Consider the following 22,044-nt stretch of genomic DNA (forward strand, 5'->3'; position numbering starts at 1 on the left):
CCTGGGTATTTATTTGTTGTTTTGGCTTGAATGACAAGAGCAGTAATAAAATTAGAACACGATGTTGGACGGACTGTGTTGCTGTTGTGATTGTGTTCAACAGACTATCTTTACTTATTGAATCTTTATTTGTCTATATCTGCATTTAGATTTGTGTTGTTTATTAAAGAAAAATTGTGTAAGCTTCATAATAGATTAAAAATAAAATATTACTTAGCTGTATTGTTGGCATGAGGTAGACCATAATAAGACCATAAGATATAGGAGCAGAATTAGGCCATTTGGCCTATTCAGTCTGCTCTGCCATTTCATCATGGCTGATCCATTTCCTTCTCAGCCCCAATCTTCTGCCTTCTGCCTATATCCCTTCCATGCCCTGATTAATCAAGAATCTATCAACTTCTGTCTTAAGTATACCCAATAACTTGGCGTCCATAGCTGCCTGTGGCAATGAATTCCACAGATTCACAAAGATGCGAAAATCTGCAGATGCTGGAAGTCCAAGTAATGTGCACAAAATGCTGGAGGAACTCAGCAGGCCAGGCAGCATCCGTGGAAAAGGGTAAACTGTCGACATTTCGGGCCCATGCCCTTCATCAGGACTGGTGAAGGGTCTCAGCCTGAAAGGTTGACTGTATACTCTTTTCCATAATGGTGCGTAGCCTGCTGATTTCCCCCACCATCTGTGCGTGTTCTACAGATTCATCACTCTCTGGTTAAAGAGATTACTCCTTATCTGTATTCTAAATGGGCTTCCTCTATTCTGAAGCTGTGTCCTTTGGTATTTGACTCCCCCACCATAGGAAACATTCTCTCGACATCCGCTCTATCGAGGCCTTTCAACATTTGATAGGTTTCAGTGAGGTCATTCCTCATTTTTCTGGAATCTCAGTGAAGATCCCCTAGTGGGCTCAACCACGAGCTGCTCTAAAAAGCGTACAATTCCACCATCCAAATCATTGATTTATAACATATAAAGAATTGGTCTCAACACAGACCCCTGCAGAACTCAACTAGTTACCGGTAGCCACCCAGAAAAGGCTCCCTTTATTCCCACTCTGTGCCTTCTGCCCATCAGCCAGTGCTTTACCCACGCTAGAATCTTCCCTGTAATACCACGGACTTGTAGCTTGTTAAGCAGCCTCTTCTGTGGCACCTCGTCGAAGGCCTTCTGAAAATCCAAGAACACAATATCAGCTGATTCTCCTTTGTCTATCCTGCTTGTTATTTCTTCAAAGAATTCCAATAGATTGCAATCATTGCAACTTATCCCATTGACTACAATTTTGCCCTTTCATCAGCCTCTCCTTGATAGTAGTCTCACCTCACAGTGCCTCCGTGTGTAAATCAATTACCCCATCCTCAGCTCTACCGCTCTGGTTCCCATCCTCCTGCCAAGTTGATGGTCATGTCAGTAATTCTTATGTGGAAAAATGCTGCTTCCTATTTGTAATGCAGCTGGAAAGTAATAATGTACAATGTTATGTTTTTCTAGCATATGGATTTGCCAGCTGATGTAGTTCTGTCTGTTCCAAGTTTTTGCTATGTTCTTGCCCCTCTGCCAGGGGAAGGAAGAGTGGAGGTGCTTCAGAGTGAAACTATATCTGATCTTTACCGTCCGAGAACAATGAACAATTTGAAACATATTCTTCAGGTAATTGGATGTTCTGTCAAAATGTCTAATATTTCAAGCTTCATGCCTGGTTTCCGATAATATTGATGTTGCTTAAGCCTCAGGGTTTTAGTTTATTTTGTAGATTCCAGTTAAAAAAAAGTTCCTGTTGTTTTAAATGGAAATTGATAAAGACTACATTTGTTATGCTATGAACTATGATCTAGATTCAAAACTAGCCTCTCTAAATATTTCAACTTGGACTTAGTCCAGCACAAAAAGCCCCAGATTTTGATTTAATCATAAGCCAATAATCTTTATGAGATGCAGCACATGATCTTTTTCTTTGCTGGGTGTGGCTCCGCAGGAGCACTTTTTCCTCTGAGAGAGCTGCAGTCAGTTTAACACCAAGTACATGGCTGACAATTTGGCTCAGTGCTAATGGAGTGTTGTAGTGTTGGAGTGCCACCTTCAAACCAACTTGGGAATATTAAAAATTATCCATCGATCTTTTTAAAATTTCTTTATAAAGCCATAAGATGTAGGAGCAGAATTAGGCCATTTGGCCCCTCGAGTCTGCTCTGCCATTTCATCATGTCTGATCCATTTTTCCTCTCATCCCCTATTTTCTATCTTCCCCCTTGTATCCCTTCATGCCTTGACCAATCAAGAATCTGTCAACCTTAAATATCAATAAAGACTTGGTCTCTGCCCGTGGCAACGAATTCCACAGATTCACTACTCTCTGGCTGAAGAAATTCTTCCTCACCTCTATTCCAAAAGGACACCCCTCTATTCTGCAGTTGTATCCTCAGGTCTTAGGCACTTCCACCATAGGAAACGCCCTCAGGTGATCTGCACTCCAGTGTTCTGAAAGAGGTAGTGGTAGATGTTGTACAAGCATTGGTAATGATCTTTCAAAAATCATTGGACAGAGGACTGGAAAATTGCAAATGTCTCTCCACTCTTTAAGAAAGGAGGAAGGCAGCAGAAATGAAATTATGGTCCAGTTAGCATGACTTCAGTGGTTGGGAAGATGTTAGAGTCAATTGTTGAGATATGGTTATGGAGTACTTGGAGACACAGGACGAGATAGGACAAAGTCAGCATGGTTTTCTTAAGGGAAAACTCTGCCTGACGAACCTGTTGGAACTCTTTGAGGAGATTACCAGTGGGATCGATAATGGGGATGCAGTGGATGTTGTATATTTGGACTTTCAGAAGACCAGGGAGCGGGCCTGAGGAGGGGAGAAAAGAATGAGACATCATTAAAAGGCAGAGCAGACTCAATGGGCCAAATGATCTAATTCTGCTCCTATGTCTTAGGGTCTCATGTGTGGCACCTTGTCAAAGGCCTTCTGAAACTATACAACATCAACCGATTCTCTTTTGTCTATCCTCGTTATTTCTTCAAAGAATTCCAACCTATTTGTCAGGCAAGATATTCCCTTGAGGAGACCATGCTAACTACAGCTTATTTTATTATGTGCCTCCAAGTACCCCAATACTGTATCCTTCATAATTGACTTCAACATCTTCCCAACTACTGATGTCAGACTAACTGGCCTGTAATTTCCTTCCTTCTGCCTCTCTGCCTTCTTGAAGAGTGGAGTGACATTTGCAATTTTCCAGGCTTCCAAAACCATTCCAGAATCTAGTGGTTCTTGAAAGATCATTGCTAATACCTCCACAGTCTCTTCAGCTACTTCTTTCAGAACCCTGGGGAGTACACCATCTGGTCCAGGGGACTTATCTATCTTCAGACCTTTCAGTTTCCCGAGAATCTTTTCTCTAGTAATTGTAACTTCACGTACTTCATGGCCCCTGTGACACCTACAACTTCCACCCTACTGCTAGTGTCTTCCACAGTGAAGACTGATGCAAAATACTTATTCAGTTCATCTGCTTGGTAATTGTCTAATTACCATATCTGGTATAAATATTAAATTCAAAAGTCTGGCATACGTTCATACATTTGCTCCTACAAATGATATATCTATGTTCCTCTCTTTTTCCATTTTACTATTAGATCTTTCTTATCATTCGTATGAACTTTTGATGTCATTCAATACAATACCATGGAGTTACTGTTACTGTATCAAGTGATTTTTGTGTATCTTACAAGTTATTGATAAAATTGATATGGGCACCTGTAAAAGCAGAACCTGTTTATTACTCGGATGGCTTGCAGTTAATTGATTGCAAAGCACTTTGGGATGCTCTGGTTTATTATTAAAATTCCTTTCGTCCAAAAAAAAAAGTCATTAAGAATTTTTTAGAACAACTTTTATTTATATTATTCTGAGTTGCTTTTTAGAATCAGATTTTTTTTCCGTTTCTCATTTGAAGGTCTTGTGTACTTTACAGGATAATTTGAAGTATAGCTTTATTGTGCAGCAAGTCTAAATGCATGTTTCAAATAATGTAGCATTTTTGTTTAAGTATTGCAAATTTCTCTTTAATTTTAGCATACTCCTGAAACTCCACGGTGTAGTTTCAAAGCAGACATCATTTACAGAAGGCTCCAGGTATGAAGAACTTAAACATTTTTTTTAAATGCCAAGGCATTTAAAATGCTACAGTTATTATAATTATAATGATCCTGAAAATTAATGAATAACCATTTTTATTTTATTGGTGCTGAATCAATAGATGGTAGATTCATGGTCCACTCTATCGAGCCTAGCATTTCAGTGTAGTTCTGAGGGAATGCTGTCTTTCATATGAGCCATTAAAACCAAGCCTTATGTACCCTCTTAATTGAATATCCCAATTTTAATGAAGAGGACAATTGTACCTGGTTTATTGGCCAACATTTAGACTTTATCAACATCACTAAAGAATTATCTGTTCATTTTTCATTACCATTTTTGAGATTCTGCTGTATATAAATTGTCTGTTGTGTTTTTAATATTATGAATTTGCTATTACTATAACTTAAAAAATGTTACACTGACTGCTTAAAACTTTAGAAATTCTTGTGCATGTGAAAAATTCAACAAAGATGGATTTATTGTTTCATTTGCATAATTCTGAGCAGTTCGGTACACATAAAACTCAGTTCCTGATATACAGGAAGAACTCAAAATAATGCAAAAAAAAAAGCATTCTCACATGTTCAGTTGGTATTTGACCAACGCAAGTTGATGTTTATCTGATCAATTTTTGCACAAGTGCGTTTGCTGCTGATGTATAGAAAACGTTGGTTACTGTGAAATCATTCTTCCTGTCAGCTGACTGCAGATAATTTTTATATTTATAAATATTTTCATACAACACATTCAAAAACAAGTAAAAACCATAGATTATGTTTTCTAACTTTGTAACTTCCCTAATGCAGTTAGGCTTTAAGGACACAATTCATATACCAAGTACACAATTCAAGACTCACCAGGGAATCAGAGTGTTGGTGTTTTTGCAGCCAACTTTAATTTTTATGGCAATCCAGTTGTTATGCAGTAATTTGGAGGGAGGGAAAAATTCAAGGAAGAATTGGATATTATTTCAGCTATCAAACTCAAGTACAGGGAAAAGTTGTCAAATAATAGGACTCCTATTGCTAAGTGTTTTCCTCTTACCTGCTGGTCAGATCCTCAAACTCCAATAGATTAGTTATATCTAATTTTTCTTTCATAACTCCATGCTGACTGCTCAATGGTATTATTGTTTGTAATGTTTCATTGTTTCATCCTTCATTGGCAATCCCAACATTCTTCCTACTAATGATATAAGGCTAACAGATGTGCAGTTCCTTGAGTTTTCTCTCTCTGTATCTTCAATAGGGAATATATTTGCTACATATCAATCCAAAGGAACAATTCCAGGAACTGTAGAATTTTGGAAGACAACAACTGAATGTGTGTTATGTATAAAGCTACTTCTTTGAAAGTTCAGGATATAGATCATTAGACCACTGGGATTTATTGTCTTTTAGTTTTGCCAACTTTTTTTTTACAAATATTTATTTCCTTCAGTTTCGCAGTCTCCCTGAATTCTTACATCAGAACTGATTACCTCTGACAGAAACAGTAAAGCACAATTATCTAAAATTCAGTATATAGAACATTGCAGTATGCCCAGACAATGAATAAAGTACCATTCCTTGATACTACATTTGGCTTCACTGCAGCACTGCAAGTGGCCAAAGACAACTCAGGATTGGGTGGCAAATTAAGCTGACAAGCAACCAAAAGCTCAGGGTCACCCTTGCTTACTGAATCAGAAACAGGCTCTGAAGCCCACCGTGAACATGACTGTATCATACTTACAGTATGTACACTGATCACATTTACCTGCATAAGGTTTTCAAAGACTTCCTTGTCCCAGTGACTCAAGTACTTTTTTTTTAAAGTCATAAAGGTATCTGCTTCCACCATCTTTTGAGGCAGCACATTCCAGAATCCAACCACCTGTGTGAAAGATTTTCCCCTCAAAATGCCCCGCAAACGTCCTACTTCTCACCTTAGACCTATGCCCTCTTGTCTTAGACAAGTGCAAGAGAGAAAGATCTTATTACTGTCTACCCTGTCTATATCTATTATAGTTTTATATACCACCCTCAGATTCCTCTTCTCCAGCCTACAGAAAGTAGTTTTAAAAAGGTATTTGGGATCCTTGGCTTTATAAATGAAGTGTAAAGTATAGGAATAAAGATCACAATAGCTCTTTAGTTTGTCTACAACTGGAGTACTGTATCAAGTTCTAAGCAACACACTTTAAGAAGGATGTAACAAAGCAGAAAAGGTTCAGAAGAGATGTGCTCAAATGAGATTAGAGGGGTAAAGATTTTGACTTTCCTGGAAAGACTGGAAAAGCTAGGATTGTTCTTGGAATAGAGGAGGTTGAGAGGGGCTCATACTGAAAAATTTACAATCACGTAGAGTTGAGTGAAAATAGATGAGGAGAAACTGCAGGACAGGAGCCCATTAATTTTAATTTAACTTGGCAATTAATTTTAGTGACAGCAAATTTATCACACATAACACTTGTTATATCAGTACATAAAGGCTTTTAAAACTATTTCTGTCTTGGGTATTAAACAAGTTTAGAAGTACTTAATGCAACTTATACTTTCTTCACAGAACAAAAATCTCAGTCAACTGTCAGATAACAATAATTGGCTTTTTGTGACTGATTCAACACTACAGTTTGCAAGTCTTGATGATGGACTTCCTCGAACCCTTTCAGTTTGTATAACCTCATTCTGCATACCAGGTATTGAGGTTACTAAAACACTAGATGGTGAAATATCCAGCAGCATAATTTTCAAAGATGCCATCGTTGAAAAAGGTAAGGCCTAGTTCACTAAAGGATTCTTAGGGGATATTTCTTAAGGTGTTGCTTTATGAACCTAAGGATTTGTGAAAATCATGAATCATTAAAATACAGAATCATGAAAGGATTAGAACTAGGAAAATTCTGCAAAGTGAAATGCGTTGAACAACTTGTGAGATATGTTACATTCTCAATATGTGAGAATCTAGAGGAATGGGTGCTAGTCCATATGGAGTTTAGTTTGAAGTCAGATCAAATACATAGATTTTATGGAGGGTGTTTTGACGGGATAAATAATTAAATAGAATCATAGAAAACTACAGTATAGAAACAGGCCCTTCAGTCCATCTAGTCTGTGCTGAAACATTTAAAATGCCCATTCTCATTGAACTAATCCGGGCCCTTCTCATCTATGTATCTATCCGAGCTTCTCTTAAACATTGCAATCGAAATCGCATCCACCACTTGTGCAGGCAGCTCGTTCCACACTCTCACCACCCTCTGAGTGAAGAAGGTTCCCCTCATATGGTGAATCTGTGGAATTACCTGCTCAGGGAAGTGGTAAAGGCTACCTCACTAAATAAATTTTAAGACACAGTTGGATATTAAGGGAAATAAGGGGAGTTGTTCACAGACCTGGGGTACTAAAAGAAGAGTACCTTACGCAACTGAGGCCAGGAGTGATGCCCTACTTTCTGACCACAGTGAAGCATATGCTAGTCCCATTGATGATCAGGGTCAAAGTTGAACTTGAGAGAATGGAGACGCTTGATATCATAACTAGAGTAATGGACCTACTGCCTGATGTGCGGGCATTGTTCCTGTTCCTAACCCAGATGGCACAGTGACGATCCGTATTGATCTAATTAAATTGAATAATGCAGTGCCCTCTGTTGAGCACACACTGGGTATGCTGAGTGGAGCAAGGTTGTTCACCAAACCAGATGCAAACTCAATGTTCTTGCAGATCTGTTTAGTTCCTGAGTCACAGAAGCTCACAACATTTAGCAGACCATATAGATGCCTTGCTTTCAAGAGACTCCTTTTTGGCATCGCATCAGTCCCTGAACTCTTTCAGAGGAGAATAAGCCAAATTTTGGAGGGACAGGAAGGAGTAGTCTGCCATATGTTGAACATTCTCAATCTTCATTTGTTTACTGTTTGTAATAACTTTTAAAAAGATGGGCAATTAGAGAAAATGAAGTTTCTTTAGCAGACATTCCTTGATTTGAAAATGCTATTTTTATATTTCAGCAATCGTGCCTCTATCCTTAGACTTGCATAGTCACAGAAGGGGAAAAGACCTGTGATGCTCTTACTTATGTCCTACAAAATAATTTCATTTTCATGTAATAACATGTCATGATCATAGCCATTTCCTTTTATTTTTTAGGTTCTATTGTTTGTGCTGAGGGTACAGTACTTTCACTCCAGAAGTCAGTGTCTCAGTGTAATGAAAATCAGGAAATGTCTACATCGACACAAAAAGTTATCCTTGATGAACTCAGTGCTATGACCAAAGTAAATTCCATATGTACAGTTCAAGGTGAGACCATGTTCCTGACTATTTTGATCATGTATGATAGCAACAATATTTCTCAAATACTCTGAACTTAGTCATCTGTTTTGGTGTGAAAAGGTTTCAAGATGCTCAGCCTGACTGAGGAATAAGGTAATTCTTTTTAAGAGCCACTAATCAAAGCAAGAAATAGGAGATGCAGTTGTGCTTTTCTTGGATGCACATTCAGCCATAGGCTGTTATAGATTATTGTATTCAGCTATCACCACCTTAATTGACAAAGGGTGTCACCCTTCCAATCACTGCTTCCAATGTGTTCCACTTAGTCCCTGACACCTTTCTTTCCTGTGCTTTTCCTTCTGATCTAAAACTTACCTCTAGATTACCATCAATTTTGTATTGGCTTAATAGTACAGGCATCTGCTTTGACATAATTTAAATGAACCCTAATCTTAAAATGAAGTCTGAGGGTTTGAGTGAAAATTCATTTTGGTGCAAACCAGTTTCCATATCCATTTGTTTAGTGGGAATCAATCTCTCCATGTCATTGGTGTTGATGAAACTTGTGTTGTTATTGTAAATCTACGGTCCCTGAAGCACAGAAACAGGGTACAGACAGACTTTGGGGAATGGAGCTGGATATGGACAGACTCTGGGGAATGAAGCTCTATTTACAAAAGCAGATACTAATTCATTAGGGTGCAATTGCTTTCTATTTTGGTGTTGTTGTGATCTTAGAATCTCTTTCTTGACGAAGGTATTTAAAGTTTGTCAAAATAAATATATTCATTGCACTGAGTTTTTACTATGGAGTTTGGACACATACATTCCATGACTAATTCCAAGTGGTCATTTTATGTAAAACAAAATGTAGGAACAACTCAGTGACTCAGGCAGTGTCTGTGGAAGGAGTAGACAGCCTATGTTTCAGGTTCAGACCTTTCCTCCAGCAGCTGCTTATTTTTTGTTCCAGATTCCGGAGCCCTTTATGCCTCTGAGATCATTTTATCTGCTTCTCTACCCTGAAACACTTTGTAAAGGAGCCATTAGCAGACTTTAGACAGAGAGACAAACATTAAAATACTATATATAAGAAAAGGCTTCGGTAGATTTTGAAAATATCTGAACATAAAAAGGTACAGGAAAAGTAACAGGAATAATCAGGGAAATTATAGACCAGTGGATAGGCAGCTATTGGAGTGTGTCCTTAGAGACATGATTTACGAGCATTTGGAAAAATGTAGTTTGATTAGGGACCAGCATCATGGCTTTGTGAGTGGAAAGTGTGCCTCATGAGCCTCACTGATTTTTTTGAGGAAGTGACAAAACAAATTGATGAAGGTAGGGCAGTGGATATGGTTTATACGGATTTTAGTAAGGCATTGGACAAGATTCTGCATGGTAGGCTCATTCAGAAAGTCAAGAGGTATGGGAGCCAGGTAAACTTATCTGTGTGGACTCCGAATTGGCATGCCCGGAGAAGAGAGAGGGTGGTTGTAGAAGGAGAGTATTTTGCCTGGGGGTTAATGACCAGTGGTCCGCAGGGGTCTGTGCTGGGACCCCTGCCCTTTATGATAATTATAAATGTCAAAGAAGGAAATGGAGGCAGTGTTAGTAAGTTTGCAGATGACATGATGGTTGGTGATGTTGTGGATAGTGTGAAAGTGATGGGATGCAGAGCTGGCTTGAGAAGTGCAGGTCAAGTTCAGTCTGGAAAAGTGTCAAGTGATATATTTTGGAAAGTTAAACTTGATGACAGAGTACAGAGTTAATGGCAGGATTCTTAGCAGTATGGAGGAACAAAGGGATCTTGTGATCCAAGTTTGTAGATCCCTCAAAGTCATCATGCACATTAATATGGTGGTTAAAATAGCATATGTTGTGTTGGCCTTCATTAGTTGGGGGTTGAGTTCAGGATGCGCAAGGTAATGTTGCATCTCTGTAAAACTCTGGTTAGATCATTTTTGGAATATTGTGTTCAGTTTTGGTTGCCTCATTATAGGAAGGATATGGTGGCTTTGGATAAGGTGCAGAAGACATTTACCAGGATGCTGCTTGGATTAGAGCTTTTCTCTTTGGATCAAAGGAGAAAGAGAGGAGTCTTGATAGAAGTGTATAAGATGATAAGAGGCATAGAGTGGACAGCCAACACCTTTTTCCTACGGTGGCATTGGCTGATATGAGAAAACATACAGTCCTTTTAAAGTATTGGAGGAAAAACTAGGTGGATGTCAAAAGTAGATTTTTGTTACACAGAGAGTGGTGGGTATCTGGAATGCACTGCTGGGGCTGGAGGTAGAGGCCGATACGTTAGAGACATTTAGGAGGCTCTTAGATAGGTGCATGGATGAAAGAAAAGTGGAGGGCTTTGTGGAAAGGAAAGATAGATTGATTTTGGAAAAGGAAAATGGTATCACAGTGTCACGTTATATTGCATTTTGACATCCATACCAGGCAGAACGACTCAGTCATTGGCTATAAAGGAAATGAAGATACTGTTTTTAAGTTCTTGTATGGTGTCTGCATCTGAGGGTAAAGGCAAAGCTTGTGTCTTGTGAATTAAGGACATGACGTCAATTGATGAGGTTCACAGACATCCCACCTCTCCCGGAAGTTCCGGGAGTCTCCCGCATATTAATAGTGGCTCCCTGATACCCGCAAATTATACAATATCCCAGAAATCAATTTTTTTGAGAGAGAAAAAGAAAGAAAGAACGTGCGTGCGTGCTGGCAGAGTGTTCCAAAAAAAGAAAATATAAAACGTACGTCACCCCAGACTACACTAAAATATACCCCTGCCTAATAGCGGTCAAAAATAATGACAGTGTTGCTCGCTGCACTGTTTGCAACAGTGACTTTTCTATTGCCCATGGTGGGTTAAAATGTAAAAGTCATGTTGAGGTGAGTTTAACAGGTGTCATTCATTCATTAGCATAGCGAACGTTATTTAAACTAGCTGGCTAGCTGCTAAGGAGCTACTCTATTGCAGACATCCCACCTCTCCCGGAAGTTCTTGGAGTCCCCTGCAAATTGATGATGCTACCTCCCTGAAATGAGTTTTTGCAGGGTGGGATGTCTGGATTCAGCTCCCTGTAATGAACTGCAAAGTTGTCCACAGTGAAAATCAAAAATACCACAGATGCTGAAAACCTGAGAGTAAAACAAAAGATCTTGAAGCACACAGCATATCAAGCAGCATCTGTTTCCACAGCAGTTCCCTGACCTGCTGAATATTTACCCGATTATCTGCATTTATTTAAACAGATTTTATGTGTTGATGACCAAGTTTCATAATTGTTATAATTGGTGACTCAGGCATTCTGCTTTTGTATTTAATCAATAGATCAGAAAGCTGCAAAACAGTAAATATTTGCCTGTTTGCAAATAACCACAATGAACCACTTCTTCACTCTTGTCTGATTGCAGAAGGTGGCCCTCTTTAATTTTATGTATCTCCACAAACAGGAATGGAGTTGAATACCAAAGCATTTTTTTTCTGCTGGAAGGGTAGAGTTTTACTTATTTTTATTTACTTTTATTTTAGCAATAAAACACAGAGTCAGCCCTTCGAGCCACACCACCTAGCAACCCCACAACCCTGATTAACCCTAATCTAATCACTGGATAATTTACCCTGACCGCTTAATCTACCCAGTATGTTTTTGGACTGTGGGATGAAACCTGAACACCCTGGAAAACCCACACGTTCTATGGCAAGGATGTACAGAGACTCTTTACAGAACGGTGCCTCACGGATTCTCTCCCAATGATGGAAACAGCTCAGCAACTACCACATTAAACTCCTTGGGATCTCAAATATCTGAATAAGGTTACCACTCATTCTTCTAAACTCTAGGGAGTACAGGCCCAAATTTTCTAGCCTGTCTTGATAAGACAACCCTCACATCCCAAGAATTAGCCCAGCCAAACTTCCTTGGACTGCCTTAGTGTTACAATATCCTATTTTTGGTCAGAGGAACAAAGCTATGTCTAAAGCTGCCTGTGTAGCTTCATCGACACTATACAATTGTATCAAAACTTGCCTTTTTCTGAACTACGGCTGTGTCTGCCTGCCACCTTTTTGTGATCCAGGCAATAGAAACCTGCATCCATCTGTACTTTACTTGTTTGCTATCTCAGTTTAGATAACCACCTTCTGATTCCTCCTACCAAAGTGTATGACCTCATACTTTCCACATTGGATTCCATTATTGCCCAATCACTCAAATTATGTATAACATGTTATCGGCTCAAAATATCCTCACTGCAATGTGCCTTACCACTTACTTTTGTGTCATCAACAAACTTGGACAACCCTTTCACCCCTTCCTCAAGGTCAATAATATAATTAGTTAATAATTGAGAGCCAAGAACTGATTCCTGAAATACTCCACTCATTACATACTTCCTGCATGAAAAAATCTCATTTATTCCAATTCCATTGTTTTCTATGTGATAGCAATTTTCAGTCCCTGCTAACAAACTAGATGTGCTCTCAATTTATGCACCAGCTTCTGATGTGGCGTTTTGTAAAACGCTTTTTTGGATGTCCAAGCACACTGCATCTACAGGTTCTCCTCTATTGACTTTCACTGTTTACACCCCCAAAGAACTTGAACAAATTCATATAATAAAGTAGATTATCTACTGGGTGCATTAACAGAATAGTTTAAATAGATTGAACTGTAACAGTCTGTTCAAATGGCTTCAGAATTTAGAAGGGCCAGATCACTTTGAGTCACAGAGCAATACAACATAGATAAAGGCCCTTCAGCCCAACTAGTGGATGCTAGGCAAGCATTCCCTTGGGGAAACCAAGGAGGGCAAGAAAGTGCAACAAACTGGATGAAGCATAATCTGAGCCCATTATGATAAGGACATTTCCCTGAAATATGAAGGCTAAATGTGTGGTGCGTGGTTAAGGCATTGGACTAGCGATCTGAAGGTCGTGAGTTCAAGCCCCAGCGGAGGTAGCGCGTTGTGTCCTTGAGCAAGGCACTTAACCACACATTGCTCCAATCCACCCAGCTGAAAAGGGGTACTGGCAAAATGCTGAGGGTTAACCTCACGATAGACTGGCGGCCTATCTGGGGTGGACTCTCGTACTCTCAGTCGCTTCACGCCACGGAAACCGGCATAAGCACCAGCCTGATGAGCCTATAAGGCTTGGGACAGACATTAACTTTAACTAACTTTATGAAGGCTAAATATTGATCTGATAAAATACTTTAAAATTACAAATACTTTGATAGAATAGACTTGGAAAACTCCCTCAACCAGAGAACAATGAGAATGTGACATTGCTACTACAGGGAGTATGTGTAGAAAATATTGAAGATTTACTTAAAAGGGAAGCTAAATTAAATACTTTGAGGAAAAAGGTTATGTTGACAGAGTGAGATGAAGGCAAGATACAAGATTTATTACCTTGGGAGAAATTATTTGTGAGCTTATTATAGATGTCGGATGTTTTAAAGTAATCTTTAATAATTGTTTTACTGTTTGATTTATTACAGCAGAAACAAACAAATAAATACATTACATTTACTGTTTTGTATATATCTGTTCATTTTGATTTAGTTGCATGTTTATGAGCAGGGTCTTTTTTTTTCAGGAACTGTGGTTGGTGTGGATGAGACCACTGCTTTCTCCTGGATAGTTTGTAACAAATGTGGAAATGGAAAATTGGAAAAGTTGCCTGGGGAATGGTTAGTACTTGAAAATGTGTCATATAATGTGGTGATTACTTAGAAACTAACTGGCACCATTTTTGTTTAATAGTCTTGCCTTATTAGACCATAAGACATAGGAGCAGAATTAGGCCATTCAACCCATTGGGTCTGCTCTGCCATTCTATAAGACCATAAGTAGGCCATTCGGTCCATCGAGTCTGTTCCGCCATTTAATCATGGGCTGGTCCAATTCTTTCAGTCATCTCCACTACCCTGCCTTCTCCTTATACCCTTTGATGCCCTGGCTAATCAAGAACCTATCTATCTCTGCCTTAAATGTGAGAACATTAATTATTTCTTCTGGTGTAGCATGTGTGTGTGTATATATATATATATATATATATGTGTGTGTGTGTATATATATATAAAAATTACAAGAAATATGTAATTTATCTAATAGATAAAAGTTGCTGGTGAATGCAGCAGGCGAGGCAGCATCTATAGGAAGAGGTACAGTCGATGTTTCGGGCCAAAACGTCAACTGTACCTCTTCCTATAGATGCTGCCTGGCCTGCTGCGTTCACCAGCAATTTTTATGTGTGTTGCTTGAAATTCCAGCATCTGCAGAATTCCTCGTGTTTGCGTGAATTTATCTAATGTAGCCTTAAAGGAGAGATAAAGATATTAAAAGTTAGAATTTTTGTGTTGGTCTCTTTAAAACAAAAATAGTGGGAGAGATCTTGGGTTCTGAACAGGGTTTTGTACTGTAACTTATCTAGGCATCCTTGTGGAAGTTTGCTTTAAGTATTGTCATGGATTTAAATTGACAGTAGAAGTTTTCATCTTGTGTGCTGCTCTGGTGAATTCCTCACTAAGAGTTCATCAGAGTACTGCTGAACTTGTGCTGGATAAATAAGGTACACTTCTTCAAATACTTGAAAGAAATAGAGTGTTGTGGAAAAAGGTTCCTTTTTATTTAATCTACTTTAATTTTTTAAATATTTTGAGATTTTTTTGTATTGTAGGTTGTATTTTTTAAAAAACTTGCTGCAAATGTTACTGACTGTTTTGGAGTGTCAAGGACTTTCACAGTGACCCTGATCACACTGAATGCAGTGCCTGTCTGTGACTCTGGGAGTTTTGGAGTCTGAACAGCTGTGTGCTGAAATAGCCCCTTTACTGCACTCAGCCCTGCCAAAATGTGAGGAGCCAGGTTCCTAGGAAGGATTATGCTCGAAGCTATGCTGGAATAAACATCATGGTTCAGAAGATGGCAACTGATGATCTTAGGACACAAAAGATCTCCCTCAACCTTAGACACAAACAGAAGACAAAAAAAAAACTTCAAGCACTGACATCTAGAGTAAAAATATAAATTTCTGGAATAACTTAACATCTCGATTGGAGTCTGCTGTGGCAAAGGGAAGGTCAATTTTTCAGGTTGAGAGTATAGACGACAGATAGCAAGTATACAGAAGTGAGGGAGAGGAGTTGGACAGAAGCTGGAAAGTGATGGGTCTTATCAGACATAGAAGGCTGATGAGCAGACGGAGCCAGGTGGGGAAGAGTGGAGGCAGGGGCTGGTAGGTTTTAGATTGAGCCAGATGAGGAATGATGATGGACAAAATGAAGCAACTGGAGAGGATAAGAAAGGGGGGCCAAGGGTGATGAAACAGAGTAGATAGGTATGTAATGATCATAGTTGGAAGACATGAATAAAAGGAGAGAGACTGGGTAAAGAGGTGGGACAGAGGAGTGAGTTCCCTGATATTAGCCTGTTTCCCAAAATTTATCATTCTACACTTATTAGAATTACATTCCAGTTACCAGTGCTCCATCCAACTTTTCATGTGATCTATATCCCATGTAATCTTAGATAAATTCCCTTACTATCCCCAGCACTACTAACTTTGGTAAGATCCACAGTCTTACTAATCATATCTCCTAAATTCACATGAGTTGTTAATATGTATCACAAACAACATAGGCCCAGCAGAAAACCTTGACATACACTACGCAACTGGTAGCAGGTTTCCATTAAAGAGTTCATTCACACTGAACGTTTCTCATGAAAACAATAAATTATATTGGTTGCTATACGTTCCTCGGGATCTGAGCAGCTTTCCTGTAACATTGAAAATGGTTGAAACAAAAATTTAAGTTTACAATATGTATGCAGAAAATCACTGACTATTTCAGTTGATTGATGTCCTGAAGTCTCTTATTTGAAGTCACAGAACTGTTGATAAGGGTTCCATAGCTTTCAGAGCAAGACTGAGGATTGTACTTTGAAACTCCAACAGTGTTAGTGAGCAACGTGAAGTAAGTGTTTGTTCCAAATACGTGAAACTATAAATGTTTTGTTCATGGGCTGAGAAATAAGCAGGAATGGAAATTAATGAGCACTTGAATCACCTTGGTATAGGCAAAGGAGGCTAAGGGGCAAGTGTTGGAAGGTGGGGCTAATACGGATGGCTGGTCGATGGGTTAAACGGACTACTGCCATGATGTATAACTCTCCTCTACGATGCTTGGATACATCATGCTAAGATTGCCTTATTACTATTTGTTCATCAAAATAGTATTTCTCTTAGTTTCTAAAAGTCAGATTTTTCATGTTACAGTGAACTATTTTACTGTCATCAATGTACTCAGTCTGTGATGACACCTTTAACAAAGATCCAGTTGGAAGTGTTTCTGCATTGTTCAGAGCTACCAAACAGTACCATAAAAATTAAGGTATTTAAAGTTCATGGATTATTTGGAAATTAGTACATATGACATTAACAACATTCATATCAGCATGTAATTTTATCTTAAACAGTCACTGGAAATGAAAATTGTTGCTTGGTGTTGTGCACCTTTGTTGAAAGACTTGTAGAACAAATACTTTCTTTTTTTAAACTTATGCTGTTACATTCAGTACTTAATGTCAGTTTTGGATTCCATACCATTTTACAATAAAACATTTACTTGTTTAATGCTGAGTTTACCCATTATGTTTTCTGGTACAGATGGGAGTCATTGGGCCGAATGGATCCATGCCTGACTCCACCAGAGCAATCTGATCAGTCCCATTCCGCTCTCACTTTTCTGTAACCCTGTAATTTGTTCTGTCACATGCCCATCAATGCCCTTTTGATCCTTTTGCCTCTTACCTATTCCAAGGGGTAATTTACAGTGGCCAGTTAACCTACCATTAAGGGTTTTTTAGAGGCATAAGCTTCAGAACTTTAACAATCTTTGCGTGTAAGATCACTACTGTGACAGGATTGAATTACATATGTGGACCAGCAGTAATTATTGCTTAACCCAATAAAATTAAACGTCATATTTCCCACCCTTTTGTATAACCGAGTCAAATATCTGTTGAAGATACCCATTGGTGATGGAGTTGCTAAGTTTCATTGAATTGAACTTGGAGTTGAGAACCAGAAGTTCTGAGTTGTAACTATACATTGAGGTCTTTTCTGCTTGAATTATAGCTGCAGTTGTGGCGTCTGCCTTAATGCATATTTATATATGGAATATTTTACATGATGCAGGTGGAGAGGGAAATTGCAAATATTAAATGTAAAAAAGAGTGAAAATCAGCAAACTATTAATACTGAAAAATTAAGACATTTGAAATGTTTATAAATTCAGTTAACATTTCTAAACTCTCTTCTGATATAGTTGGTTTGTATCTGGCAATACTTCAATGGTATTAATACTGCATGCAGCTGGCTAAGAAATAAATGTACTTTTGTGTGTGCTAGGACTTAAAAGAATTTCTTGTACCTTTGGCTGAAGAGCTTTGCTATGATTTTTTTTTGTACTATTTTAATTTCACATTAAATCTTTGAGCTTAATCTCAGACACCAAAGAGTGTTAAAGTTTTAAGTTCCTTTGTCAGTAATCCAGATAGAAAATTGTGACTTCTAATGAAGTTGGCAATAATTCCAAAATTTTTGGGAAGGTGAGTAGATACATAGTTTACCTTACTTATCTGCCATATTAAAAATTTTCACTGCTGACTGAAGTTGCCTTTTTAAGTTAAAAAAAAACTGCTTTTGATATTAAGATAATTTCCAGATTTTCTTTTAGGAAGTGTTGTAATGGGATTAGGTTGCATTGGATGAAACAGGCTGGGGCATAAGAGTAAATTAAAGGCTAAACTAGTGTTGATTTAGGCAGCGGCAGTAGAAAAGTGATGAAGAGTTTCTTCTTCCTAATGAATAAATATAGTATGTGCATAAGCCTGATACATTTTGTTTGTGATCTTATTTCCCAATACAGCTACGGGAACCAAGCATATCTTCCTTGCTGATGCATTCCTCCAGGGATGAAGAGGTGAGTTAGTTCTGTGAACAGTTGAAGTTAACAAACAATTTTTTTGTGGCAAAACTATTTTTGGTATGTGAATTAGTTAATGATAGAAATGGCTGCATTCAAACATTTAAAACACATTAATTTAGGGATTTCACCCACGCTGGAGTTTTCCAAAGCTATCATTAAGCAACTTTAGAACATCCAGATACACTACAGATTTAATATCTTGACAGACTAATATTACTTGCTTTATTAATTATAATTATTATTTCTACAAGGAAATTATCTAAATACACCTTTGCTTGTATAGCTTTTCAGCATTCCATGTTTTAAAACTCAAAAGTTTGAGTATCTTTACAATAAAACAACAGCAAACTGAAATTATAAAAATTCCTACATTCTCCCATTCTGCATTCTGCAAATCCATAACTGATACTTATGTAATCATTCCTGAATTTGGAGACACTGAAGGCTGAAGTACCATATCAAAACAGTTTTAAGGAGCATCTTTTAAAAAGAAGGTTAAGAAATTGGTGGACTTCAACAGTGGTCAAATAACAGCCGGACAAGCAAAGAAAATCAGAAAAAGTAATTATTGGGAAATGAGTTTGCCCACTGGAAGTTAGGGGAAAAATACCTATGGCCAGTAGAATAATTACACTTGGAAATACATAGCACTGGTTTCCTTTGCTGATCCAATTTAAATGTGTCAGATTCTATATCTAAAATAAAACCTCCCTGGCATTGGAAGTTATTTTCAAGAGTTGAGGTTCATTCCTTCACCTTTTAAATCAGTATATTTTTAAAAGATCTTTTTCCTTTATCTCTTGTTTGAACTTGTAGTTTTCGTATGTTAACCATGAATTCACAAACGAATCAAGTACCTTTCAGCTGAAATATTTCATCCTCAGTAATAAAACTATCTGAAGCAGCAAATCTTGGGCCAAACCTGCTGACAGCCATAAACAATGTATGCTTGCCCGTGTCCATCTACTGCTTTTAGGCGTCAATTTGCTGGTCAAAGCTGCACCAATCCATAATGGGGAAGCCTTCATAATGGAGGACCCTTGCATGACATTATGTTGTGCCATGGATGAGTTGGAAAAGGCTCATAGCAGGAAAAGTCTGACAGCTAGTTGGACCATACCAATCAGGCATTGTTGTCTAGAATTTAAGGGGTTCTAAAAGTCTCTAACATAAATCTAATGGAGGAAATTGAAACTTAAAAACTGAAGTAGGGAATTTAGATTTCTATGAATGGCAAACAAATATTTTAATAAACTTCATTAATTTGAAAACATGTAAATTACTTTATACTTAATCAAGGTCCCTTGCAGTAATTCCTCTCCACTTGGTGGCATACACCTGATATTCCTCTGCCAGATCTAACTGAGAATAGGTTCAATGTTGCGATTGCCCATCTTAACTGCTGACAAATTCCAGCAAGTTTACACTCTTGTACCAGACTCCACATGGGAAATTATTCATGGAGTATTTCCAATATTTTCTCAAGAATCCAAAATTTTATATCAGTTTACAATTCCCAACATATTCTGGCCCTTTGATTAATTTTTTTTTAGCAAAACCTGTTTTCAAAATAGGTTTCATATAATTTGCAGAATAATTATTTGTAAAAAGACAGGTCTAAATCAACACATGAAAATGCAGATTGTTTTCAAATTGTATTGTTTATAAAATGCATGATTATTAGTCAACACCAGGCTAGCTCTATAACCTTCATTATATTCAGAATTCTGACAGCAAATATACAGTTTCCTATAAACCTGGAAATAAAGTTAGAAAAAAATATGTCCATTAATAATTTTAAAAGCTGGTTAGGAATGGTTTAATACTGTACAATTGTGAAGAATATTATTAAATGTATTTACTATAGCAATCACATAAATTGTGAAAACATTTAAAAATACTTTCCAAGTAAAGCTTAGAAGAACAACACTTTTGTTAATAATTCATAGTATTCCAACTAATCACTCGAAATATTCCATTGTTCATATATTAAAATGTTGTTTTAAAATAAGAATACGCATCTATGCAAAATATATGTATGAAGTGGCTTACATGAATAAATTTATATGTATATGTAATTCATATTGATAAGTTATATTTTGAATATTGCCAGTTTTTTCAATTATTATTTTGTTATATAATCTTCATAGGGCTATGAAGTAAGCAGTCTTCTTGGAAAGGAGGTGGGGCCTCTTAGCTGCTTTGTTCATTTTGTAACACATCATCCATCAATTTGGATTGGACTGGAAGAAATCAGTCTGCTACAGTTGGTAACTCAGCCTCAGTGAAACTTAAGCTCTCATGCATCAGCAATCATTGTGAAAGTGGTTGTTAAGGTTTAATATTTATAATGAATACCTGATATAAATGCATTCCATAAATAATTGAATCTCATGTACTGCAAATAAGTAATAACTTTGGATATGTATCATTGTATTTAAGTTGTATATTTGGATCTTTTTGGAGGTATAATGGTTAATGAAATAACAATGTGGAAAATCGGAAGAAAGCCTATTTTATTTCATTCTTCTGTTGTGAAACAAAAGACTACTTGAAGGAAAATAAATAAATGTTTACTGTACATTGATCTCCAATTGAAATAAGGTACCTTGCACATTTTTCATTGGGTATATCTTCTTCCTAACTATCATAGGAGTTCATAAGTAGCTTATAAATGAATTGAATACTTGTGGTTGCAACACAGAATTGTTTAGGCACATCTTGTCAATTTGAGGTTTGTTTATTATCCCAATTCTCAATATCCAAATTTTCCAGCCAGCCAGCCATTTCCCTCTAATTCTATGAGTCTCAATTTTCTTCAGTTGAATTTTATCAGACGTCTCCTGAAGATTATATCTGCCTTTTAGACATCTATTCAAAAAAAATTCAAATGGGTTCAAATTTTAAAATTCATGTTCTAATTTTAATGATCAGCTGAAGTTTGTTCAAATATTGTATCACTCTCAGTGATAAACATCAGATGTTACCTAAAAATAAATAGGCTTACTGTTCTAAAATTTCCTTAGTTCTATCACTTGACTTTCTCATGTAATGAAATTTCTCTAACTTAAAGGAATTGTTGATGAATTAAGTGACTGTTGCAATATTATATTTAAAGTTTCTGCAATTCTCTTGTCTATTTTCATTGATACAGGTTTTCCCTGCTATCCGAAGGTGGAGCGTTCCTATGAAACCGTTTGTAAGCCGAAATGGTGTGAAGCAAAGAAGCAATTATCATTAATTTATATGGGAAAAGTTTCTGAGCGTTCCCAGACCCAAAAAATAACCTACCAAATAGCACATAAAATCTAAAATAACACTAAAGTAAAGGCATCCGTTAGTCTTGCAAGACCATGGATCTGCGCCTGGAAAGTCTTCACTCTCCAGGGTGCAGGCCTGGGCAAATAACACTAACATATAGTAAAAGCAGGAATGATATGATAAATACACAGCCTATATAAAGTAGAAATAATATATGTACAGTGTAGTTTCACTTCCTAGAATCAGGAAGATTTAGCCAAAACCGATTTGTAGAAAAAAATCGGCACGTACACGCATGCACACATACCTGCCCATGCAAGGCTTCCCGGTCATGATAGTCTTCATCACAAGTTTAAACACACATTTAA

General features: G+C 37.5%; 1 protein-coding gene across 3 annotated transcripts in view; it reads left to right on the forward strand.

Moving 5' to 3' along the window:
- spidr (scaffold protein involved in DNA repair) overlaps positions 1-21,425 on the forward strand; it is a 282,041-nt gene extending 260,616 nt beyond the window's left edge. For 2 of the 3 annotated variants that reach the window (XM_063063232.1, XM_063063243.1), the window contains 8 exons: positions 1,496-1,654; positions 4,081-4,140; positions 6,694-6,901; positions 8,280-8,432; positions 14,020-14,113; positions 16,702-16,816; positions 18,356-18,409; positions 20,566-21,425. In XM_063063232.1, the coding sequence (XP_062919302.1) occupies positions 1,496-1,654; positions 4,081-4,140; positions 6,694-6,901; positions 8,280-8,432; positions 14,020-14,113; positions 16,702-16,816; positions 18,356-18,409; positions 20,566-20,703 (981 nt within the window). In that variant the 3' untranslated portion in view covers positions 20,704-21,425. The remainder of the gene's footprint in view (positions 1-1,495; positions 1,655-4,080; positions 4,141-6,693; positions 6,902-8,279; positions 8,433-14,019; positions 14,114-16,701; positions 16,817-18,355; positions 18,410-20,565) is intronic. The other variant, XM_063063237.1, reaches the window with a different exon arrangement.
- The last annotated feature ends 619 nt before the right edge of the window (positions 21,426-22,044 follow it).

The sequence above is a fragment of the Mobula hypostoma genome, chromosome 1 (assembly GCF_963921235.1).
Source record: "Mobula hypostoma chromosome 1, sMobHyp1.1, whole genome shotgun sequence".
NCBI classification, from domain to species: Eukaryota; Metazoa; Chordata; class Chondrichthyes; order Myliobatiformes; family Myliobatidae; genus Mobula; species Mobula hypostoma.